At 46.8% G+C, this 10576-nt stretch overlaps 1 protein-coding gene across 2 annotated transcripts; it reads right to left on the bottom strand.

The window, feature by feature from the left end:
- Positions 1-1444: 1444 nt before the first annotated feature.
- Positions 1445-10345, bottom strand: LOC126987575 (neuroglobin-like). Of its 2 annotated transcripts, XR_007741027.1 has the most exons (3): positions 10031-10345; positions 4338-9264; positions 1445-4136 (listed from the first exon to the last, which is right to left on the bottom strand). XR_007741027.1 is itself a non-coding variant. In XM_050844667.1 (2 exons), the coding sequence occupies exons 1-2, from the start codon at positions 10328-10330 to the stop codon at positions 9049-9051; spliced, it is 516 nt and encodes a 171-aa protein (XP_050700624.1). In that variant the 5' UTR covers positions 10331-10345; the 3' UTR covers positions 1445-9048. The 2 variants fall into 2 exon arrangements, 1 of the variants encoding a protein (XP_050700624.1); XM_050844667.1 differs by having other exon boundaries at positions 1445-9264.
- Positions 10346-10576: the final 231 nt, after the last annotated feature.

Here is a 10576-nt window from a genome sequence, read left to right as displayed (position 1 = left end):
GGAAGGAACACTTAATTAAATCTTACAAAAGACATGTGAAGGGAAAACTCTCATCCCGCTCAGTTACCCTCCCGTGCCGCTCCTCGGTCCTTGAGAAAGAAAATATTAACTTGTGAGCCCAGTGAAGGAGGATGCTTTTTCGTCGCTCTACATTCACCCGCCAAGTCTTTAGTGCGTGAGCTGCTGAGAATCACTCCGGGAGGCGAGGCGGCAGGAGACGTGTGACAGCCCGCGCGCTGATGAGGCCCTGCACAGCTGCCGGGGGAGGGGGAGGGGGGTTAATCTTTTAATTTTTACGCATTTATGCATTTATGAAGCCATGGCACTGATGAGCATTTAAAGTGAATGGAGTCACCGTCATTCCTCCTCCACGCTATCCAGGCAGCAGACAGGGAGCCAACAAAGGACAGATATAAGAGTGAAGGGAAAGCGTCAGGCCAGGGAGAGAAGGGCTGGACGCGACCGACACACCCTGATCACGGCTCCCGAATGTTCAGGGGTAAAGGGCCATATTTTTAATCACTTCGGCGCCCAAGAACACGTAATTTACTTGGCTTTCGTGGGAGTTTCGGGCATTTCCAGGGGTAGTTTTATGACCCTGGTGGTAGTCTCAGCCTTCTTCTGTACCGTGAACCTTAGCGAACACTCATTAGAACTCGATTAACCTCTTTTTAGGCCTTTGGAAATAGCTGATGTGAGGGATGGGAGCGTCTGGCAATACCGTCTAAAAAACATTACCTTTACTTTCAATATTTTCGAAGGTACTGCAGTTCTTAACAAATTTAATCAAAACTTCGCGAAAAAATATTAATTCTCAAGTCTGTATACTTTCGAAGATAGTTAGTTAGTCGATTTTCATAACGGCCGTATTATCCAAAAGGTAACATGGACAGGTGGCTTGGCTCCCGAGGCTATGAAGGCGCAGGGGTCCCGAGGATGAAAATATATTGTGGGTTTTCTTCAACAATGTGCCTATTCCTTATTACGGCGCTCGGGTAATATTTTGCTCATCAATAATTGCATAACATACGATGGACTCAGTGTGGATGGTTGCTGAGGTACAAGAATATACGTAAAAGGGCTATTACACTGGGCAGATTTTCCGTGATCTTCAGTCAAACCACGATTTCCGCTGGCGTGGTTCTCATATTTCCGTGGTTTTCTGATGTGTCCACGATCTTCCAAAGCTACGGTAGATTTCACTGAAGGACGACGGTATTACTCATCATCATCAGCAGCAGCAATAACAAGAAACAAATGAGAACCACGCTAGAGAAAATCGTGGTTTGACTGAAGATCACGGAAAACCTGCCCAGTGTAATAGCCCTTAACCTTCATGAATGGCGATCGATGTGGAAGTCTGAGGAGCTGGCAAATGTCTCACACCGGCGACACTGTAGGGCGGGAGCAGAGGGGCGTGTGAAGAGCATGAATCAACACAGCAACAAATATTATCTTTTATTTTTAAACCTTTCGACAGTTTATGCATAAGTATAATGTGTGAAGTACATAAGAACAATTGAAAGCAAGGAAGTACATCTGGCACCACGACACACACAGCATGCCGCCATGATGTCCACGGAACTAAATATACAATGAAGATAAAACAAATGTGGCCTCAGTAAATTTAACCCCAAACGCTCATCTCATCCGCCGGCATTCAGCACGAGAGGGTCAGCGTTGCCAGATTATCGTACTCACCACATCGTATTTATCATTTCTAAGCCTCAAACTCTCGTATCTACACAAATAACGAAAGAATATTAGAATTGTCGTTAAAACTGTTATTTATTGATGTCTGTTTGCTTGTTTTTGCTATAGATATCAGTCAGAAACTACGAAAATGCAATACGGTGTGTACGATAATTTGGCAACGCTGGAGAGGGCCTGAACATTCGGCGCTCCAGTCCGTCCCGGCAAGACTACTCAACAGGGCAACACGCAGCTTCGTTCCTCTACCCCTTACCTGCATATCGTGACAGCATAAAGAGGGTCCTGCGCCATTAAAAGAGGAGAAGGAGGAGGAAAATGAAAGGGAAGGGAACGGGGGAAGGAGGGTAGCAAGAGGAAAAGGGGTAGGGAAGACCATAAAGAATGCAAAATGGAGAAACAAGGGAAATAAGGCTACAGATATAAGGAGGGAAGACGGGACCAAAAACTGAGAGGGAGGGAGAGAAGATAATTAAAAAACATCAACTCAGCTGTAATTATCAAATGGTAATATATAGTTGAGGAGATAAAAAAAAGGCATTCGATAGCATTTTTATCTTCTCCAGTCTGCGAAAAATATCAAGACCATGTTATAACGTTGCCGAAGTGAGCGACGTGGCCGAATTAGCGTTGAGAATCTTGACAGGCTCTCAGGAACGGACTATCGAACACCCTTTCTGACCCTCTCTCTCTACACTGGCTCCCTCTGGACGACACTCCCGCCATATGCAACATCCGTCACTGCGCATCTAACTAAAAATAAGACTAGTTGCTCTCCTGCCCAACGCACCGACTGACTGACTGACTGGCTGATTGGAAGGCTGCGCGCACGAGTTCGTCTTCGGTGCACGGCTGAGACCCTTTGCTTCGATTCCTTTATACAAACAAACCGACGTGAATGAAGGTTTAAATGATGATCTTGAGTGTTTTAACCTGATACTTCCCCTCCTCCGCCTCCTGCTTGGCTGATGGAATGGTACGTGACTAAAAGGTTGGGTAGTGTATCATTGAATATTTCGTTATTTTATCATTATTTATTCGTTATAATTCTAAGCAGGTTTAACGGAGTTGGGGGTTTACATCAAGGCTTCGTTAATTTATCAGAGTAGTAAACGGCAATGCAATGGAACACAGGATGGCAGGCTATTAGGTACTTCTATGCTGTTACTGAAGATCTGAGTTGAGTTTCACGTCAGTTTTTCGTCACTTGATCATTCTAACATTCAAAGTTCGGCTCAGTTTCCTATATCGATCAGTGGATAGCTGCTGTGGTGGGGGAAGATGTGTTAACAAAAGCCAGACTCAACACTTGGATGCATCTCTTGTCTGTTAAACATCTCGCAGACCTATTTGTACCTGGGAACAATCTCGTCTCTCTCCAAATCACTCTGGCAGATCAAACGCCTAAATGAATAAGTACTAAGTTATCAAATTTGAGAGACTCACGAACATGCAGTCCTTGTCATACGTACAGGTTGGGTTCTAAAAAAATACTTATGATTTTATGAATAACGAAATAAGTCTTCCAATCCGAATTTAAGTTTAGCGCGGTTGGGTCACGTTCGGAGGTCCTCCCTTAACCCAATCCGATCCGACGTGTTCAAATTTTCGCGCTCGCAACACCAAGCATCGTACTCATTGATCTGAACAACGATAACGCTCATACATAATTAATAGTGTAAAACAATAATGAATAATGAGTGAAAAGAAGCTAGTGAAAGGTTAAAAAAACAAAACAACGGTATAAAAACTGCTGAGGGGAGGCCAGATATGTACCCCCTCGGATCGGACAGGGTTAAAAGCGAGTCATGCATATAATCATCATGTACATAGCGAGGACTGCATGAACGTGATGGCTCATATGAACACTTGAAACCTTAAGAAACAGAAACAGGTTACTAACAAATACAGACTGGGAACGTGTGTGTGTGGCTTGTTAACTGGCTTTTGAAATTAGAAAACGGAACAGACCCGATAAGAGGCTGCATTATGGGACAAACTGAAGTATAACGGAAAGGGGAATAAAATAAGAAAAATAAGCAAAGCACAGCATCGAGAGTATGAGCATTACATGAATTTGCTTTACACCTGTAGCACTTATTGGTAAAAACAAGATACTATATCCAGAAAAATATGTTGGCTTCTTAAGTACACTAAACATGTGATCTAAAATATAAGACAATGTAATCAGCTTAGCGTAATATACATTTTACAACTAGTCTATAGCCATTGGTACCGTTCAGACATACTTTGCTTTGTGTTTTTTTTTAATTCTTTACAATACTAGACGTCGAACTTCATTTTTGTTGCAACCCGAAAAAGCTGCGTGAGGGGCCGACTGTATGGAGTCTGTACGGGCAGTGCTTCACCGACACACACACACACACACACACACACACAGACACACTACGTTCTCCTCTGACAAACTTTTTTTTTCGCATTCACACACACACACACACACACACACACACACACACACACACACAGACACACACACACACACACACACACACACACACACACACACACACACACACACACACACACACACACACACACACACACACACACACACACACACACACACACACACACACACACACACACTATGTTCTCCTCTGACAAACTTTTTTTTCATACCCACGCCCATTCTCTCGCTCTCTTTCACACACACACACACACACACACACACACACACAGCTCGGCGCAGTGATCACGTCTCCACCTCATTAACAACCGACTGAACTAACAACCTCCGCAGAATGGCAAGGAAAGAGACGAAACAATTCTCCAACATAACGACGCAATCTATCTGAGTCTGAGAGGAAACAGCTGGTCAACAAACGAGGTCCTTAGGTTACATTCCGCCGCCACCAAATACTGAACATTTTGCCCCAAGACACCCGGTTTGAAGGAACGACACAGCACGACACCACATCTCAACACACCACCGTTAGGAAGTTAGGAAGTTAGGAAGGCAGGTATGTCTTCCCCAGAACGTAAAGCAATAGGAAACCGATTTAATGGGTTACTATGCGTTAGGTTAATTTATGGGGATCTGTTGGTAGATAAGTTGTTTTGGTCTCATCGGCACCTTCACTAATATATACTTAAGGAAGCATGAATTTCGTCCTTTTAACTGTACTATGAAAAGGTGTTATCGAAGGCGTGGAGTGACTCGACACAGCTAATGAATAAAATAATGATCAATGGAAGTCTGGTCTTGAAGGCGCCTTACCGTAACACTGCCCTGCATTTTGTCCTTTAGCTATAATGGGAAGGCGAAAAAAGTGGTCTTGGGGGAGCGGAATGACTGAACACAACCACCCAGTTAATAAAATCGTCAATAAAGTCTGGTCCAGCAGGCGTCTCACCGTATCAGTGACCGCCTTGCCTTCCTTCCTCCGCCGGGATGACGCGCGGGACACTGACAGATGCTGGTGGTGTTCCCTTCCCAGTGCCAGACTACGGGCCGTGCTCTCAGACGCCTCTAGCTCCCACAACAATCATTTCCAAAGGCCATAACGGGGATTAGCCAGGTTCCCATGGGTGTTTTTCACGTTCAGGGTGCGAACAATCATCAGGCTCATAAAACTACCCATGGAAATACTACTAATACAGCCTCTACGAAAGCCTTATGAATTGTGGGTAGGTGTGTGTCTCTCGAAAGGTTTAAGGATATGGGTCTAACTCTGCTCGTTGTACCGTGAAGCCTCGAGACAGCGAACCCGGAGCAGTACATATAAGGACGAGCGGGTGAATGAGGGAGTGAGGGGAGGAGTAACACTCACACACCATTCGCCACCGCCATGCCATTTTGTCCCCTTACTTTTTCTTCTAACGCGTGAGAATTAGTGTAAAGACGTCCACAGAAGAATAGTTCCATACAGTGTTTAGCGTTGAAGAGACGTTACAACGCATAATGATCGTAATACCTAATTTGCTACTCTCAGGACGCTTATGAATCTGGGTGTGTCGATATCAATCCTGTTACTTAATTTTCCGCGGGCCATCAATCAGGGGCGCGTCGCCTCGCCCACCCTACGCCGCCAAGTCCGAGGGCCAAAAAACAAACAAAAACAAAAAAAAACCTCCGCTAGGTGCTGCCCTAATAAAAGAAAAGAACGATTCACCAAAAGAGGGAACGGCCAGGGGAGGTAGCCTGGGGGTCGGTAACACACGAGAAACAAAGGAAAAACGCCGCCGTCACAGCTTTAGAAGGTATATTGGATGCATTGATTGTGTGTGCGTCCGAGGTGAGGGCCGACAACACACTTAGGTGATCGCCCGCCGCCGCGACTCGCTCTCTCATTATCAGGGAAGGCGATGTGGACGTCTGACACACACACACACACACACACACACACACACACACACCGTAAGGATCTTAAAAATGGTGGTTTCAACATTCACGGGTCTGACAGTGAGAGAAAAATCAAACCAGTGCGGGAGTTGCTTTTAATTTTTTTTTTATGGGAAATGCTTTTTATCTGCGACGCCGTTATTATTATTTTTTTTTGCTACGTAAGTTCACCGAGGAATTTCACACTCGCCTCTCCTTAACCCTACAGCAAGATTATATATAACCGTACTTTACATTATCGTAAGACTACCTATTAAGAAAACAAGTGACAACGATATAATCCATCCAATGAATTAAATCCTCCTCCTCCTCCTTCTTCGCCTCCTTCGGTCTTTAGGTCGGGGCGTGACAGTGGAGTGCAGGCGCCTCGTTGCTTGATACATGTTACCCTTCCGTTCTTGAGCTCTTGGATGTGAGTTAGCGTTGGTTCGTTATTGAAATCGTTCAGCACAACTCGGCCCCGGCAATCCAGCGTCAGGCACCTCCATGTAATTCTTTGGGAGGGGTTACGAATTCTCTCTCTTTTTACATACCTACATAACGCTAGCAAAAAAGGACACGGTAGATAGATAGATATTAACGTTAGTACACTTTACAGACACGAACGTCACTGCACACACGCGTCTCCTAGCAGCCGTGTGTGCAAGGTGATACTTATAGAGTTGGGCTCATTCTGCAGTGCTGTCGCGGTGGGGGGGAGGGCTCGTCTGCACCACCACCACCACCGCCATCACCACTTCACCATCACCTCCTCCTCCTTCAGCTCCTTCTCGCCACACACACACACACACACACGCACACTCACCGCTATGCTAACACAACTAAACGGTCGCTAACACGCGCGCGACACACCGAAATCTCCTTCATCGCGTCGAAAACTTAGAGACTAGTTGAGGATGGGATTTCTTAAACGCCTCTGCCTTACCAGCTAATATGTACAAGAGTAACACTGATGAATGCCAGAATAGTGCCGAATAGAGTAGTAGTAGTAGTAGTAGTAGTAGTAGTAGTAGTAGTAGTAGCATATACTGTTAATAATACGTATAGATATAGGAGTAATATTTTGTACGCTGATAGATAGTAAATTAGATATAGTGAAATAGTTATCGCATATGTGGTTTCCAAATTGTAGTAGTAGTAATAGTAGTAGTAGTGATCCGAGCTTGATATATTGAACAGATTGTGGCATTCCTTATCTCCCTAAGACACTAACTAACTGACGGGTGTGAAGTTCCTCAGCTGCGACTTATTTTTCACCTCCCCGGCGGCCCTCCCCTCCCCCCTCTCTCCAGTTGGGAGGTGCGGGGTCGGCGGGGGGCTTCGCATTCTCGGACACGGCACTTTACGACGGCTCCCTCGCACGGCTAAAAAATAACTCCCTAGGGAACACTGGATTCTCATTCTCTCTCTCTCTCTCTCTCTCTCTGAATCCTCTTGTAATTTGCGGTCTTTATTTTATTATTTATTTTAGCCAGTAGGTAGTTGTTATCAATCGGCTTGACACTTCGGCATCCATTTATCTCTTCAACGAGTGCTCGGCTGATATGACGGCGATAATAATGATAATAATAATAATAATAATAATAATAATAATAATAATAATAATAATAATAATAATAATAATAATAATAATAATGGTGATATAATGAATAAGAAAATGCATTCCGACAAACTCATTTCGGGGTGACATGAGGCGCTGCAAAACGGTAATTTTATAAGACTCAAAACAAACACATCGAGAAAGAGTTACCACGGAAAAATGTCTGATATTTTAAATCAAAACTCGGTTATTCTCACAAACATAATCATTCCGGCCCGACTCAGCTGCTTACCCTCGACCCTCACCCCCCCCCCCCCCCCTTCTCGCCCTCCCCTTCGTGACGGCCAAAGCACACATGACAGCCTCGCCCCTCCCCCCTCCCCTCCAGCTCGTTCTCCCGCACGCCTGGGGATGTGGCGGCTTTGAGGGCGCCGCCGCGGGCCAGGGGTGACGTCAGCTCTTGCGTTCCAGTCTTGGGCGTCTGACTGACGTCGTGTTTCCCTCAGCACTCAGACTGTGGAGACGCGCGCGCGCGCACACACACACACACACACACACACACACACTACATAACACCATACGCACGCATGCACGCACGCAAGCACACACACACACACACACACGCAAATCATATGCACGCAGCATAAACACACACACACACACACACACACACACACACCGAGGCGTCACATGAAAGATCAAGTCACTGCAGGCATGGAGACATCAACAAACAGGCAACACTGTGGCGGCCCATCCCGGGGTGCGCCGGGCCCCGGGCTGGGGGCGGCGGCACACCCCGGCGCCGCGGCCCCTCAGCCCGCGCCTGGCCGCCGTGCCTCGCGCGGGGCGGCGCGGAGCCACAAAGTACAACACACAGCTAGGTGGGATGTTTCCAGGACCTGCAGCACAGACATCCTATTTGCATGTTAGCGACACTGACATCGATGTTCACGTAATACAGTGGCGGGAGCAGCTAGGCCGCCGTCCTCATTGGTACTGCTACGAAAATAGGCTTCCTTGACAGGCATCAAGACTTCCTATTGTAAAAAAGAACAATAAAATATAAACTTCGTATTCAGCTCCGACATGTCACTTAAAATTAAGGTTTTCCAGTAATTGCCTAACATTATACGTATAATCTGCGTGCGTCCGTCGGGCGCCCGACACCCAGCGCGTGCACTGCGGCAAGGCGCCCTGGGCCTCGCGCGCCCGACCCTCCATGGCCGACGTTACAAACAGTTACAAAGCTACGCTACATGATCACTAGTACACCAAGACGCCCCGTGCAGAAGGCTCAGCACTGCACTGTCTCACAGGCCCGACAAGGGTACGCTGGTTGGGTTGAGCCGCGCCATGACGCGAGTGTGCCATGGCTGTGGTCGGGCGGCAGTGTAGTGGTGACCCCCGGCCGGCCTCCTCCCCCTGCCGGCCGCTCTCAAGACCCCTTGGCCGCCTTAGAGCTGCTGTTCCCTTCCTCGGAGTTGATCGCCTTCTTCACGTTGTCGTTGGGCTCCTTCTCGGCCTTCTCGTAGCCGCGCACCACCGTCTCGATGAGGAACTTGATGGTGATGCGGTAGATGTTGTCCATGTTGTCCGTGTAGCGGTCCCCCAGCGTCAGCCGCACCGCCTCCAGGAACGGGTGCTCGATCTTCTGCAGGGGGGGGGGGAAGCAAGGGGAAAATGTTAGCAGTGGTAACAGCAGAAGCTATTACTGTTACTTTACTACTACTACTACAATTGCTGCTACTATTACTACTACTACTACTACTACTACTACCGATAATAATAATAATAATAATAGCAATAATAATATCATCACTCATCACCCTCATCACTGAACCCTTTCAAGCACTTCCTCTCACTCCTATAATGCTCTTGTCTGACCCTCACACACATGACCTAGAAAGAGGAGGAGGAGGAGGAGGAGGAGGAGGAGGAGGAAGATGAAAAAGAAAAAGACGAGGAAGAACAACAAGAAGAGCAAGACCAAGGATAACAAAAAGAAGAGAGAGCAAAACGAATAAAAAAGAGGAAAAGGAAGATGATCAGGAAAAGAGGAGGAGGAGGAAGAAGACGAAGAAGAACAACAAGAAGAGGAAGACCAAGGATAACAAAAAGAAGAGAGAGCAAAACGAATAAAAAGAGAAGGAAGATGATCAGGAAGAAGAGGAGGAGGAGGAAGAAGACGAAGAAGAACAACAAGAAGAGCAAGACCAAGGATAACAAAAAGAAGAGAGCAAAACGAATAAAAAGAGGAAAAGGAAGATGATCAGGAAAAAGAGGAGGAGGAGGAGGAGGAGGAGGAGGAGGAGGAGGAGGAGAAAAAGGGGTATGGGGAAGAATTGAAGCAGAAACGGAAAAAAAATCCGCCACCACCACCACCTCCACCACCACCACCACCACCGCCACACTCTTACCCAGAAATACTCCTTTTTGAAGCCGGGAATCTTGCGGTGGGAGGCGCCGATCTGGTGGAGGAGGTCGAAGAAGAAGTCAACGTTATCCATGGCCTTGATCCCCTCGTCGATGGAGTTCATGACGATGGTGGCGTGTTCGGCGAGCTCAAGCGACTCGGCCTGCTCATCCCGCGTCCGTAGCTGCCGGAACTTGGTGAACAGCGTGATCAGCTCGGAGTGGTTCTCGAAGAGCCTGCGGAACAAAAGAGCAGCGTTACCAGACGAAGTAGTGACTTGCGACTTGCAGGCACAAAGACACATGGTAGTAGAGTTATCATAGAAAGTGGTCAGCTTAAATTGGTTCTCGAAGAGCCTGCGGAACAAAAGAGCAGCGTTACCAGACGAAGTAGTGACTTGCGACTTGCAGAAACAAAGACACATGGTAGTAGAGTTATCATAGAAAGTGGTCAGCTTAAATTGGTTCTCGAAGAGCCTGCGGAACAAAAGAGCAGCGTTACCAGACGAAGATGTGACTTGCGACTTGCAGGCACAAAGACACATGGTAGT

This window comes from Eriocheir sinensis, chromosome 65 (assembly GCF_024679095.1).
Source record: "Eriocheir sinensis breed Jianghai 21 chromosome 65, ASM2467909v1, whole genome shotgun sequence".
In the NCBI taxonomy this organism is placed as follows: Eukaryota; Metazoa; Arthropoda; class Malacostraca; order Decapoda; family Varunidae; genus Eriocheir; species Eriocheir sinensis.
The sequence above is the reverse complement of the archived record's forward strand: the minus strand, read 5'-3'. Positions and strand labels throughout refer to the sequence as shown.

Bases quoted from the DNA above. Each gene is read 5' to 3' on its own strand.
- LOC126987575 (XM_050844667.1), bottom strand. From the start codon at position 10,330: ATGTGTCTTTGTGCCTGCAAGTCGCAAGTCACTACTTCGTCTGGTAAC. The intron at 9,265-10,030 runs GTAAGAGTGTGG...CCCCCCCTGCAG, and splicing joins TCAAAAAGGAGTATTTCTGG to AAGATCGAGCACCCGTTCCT.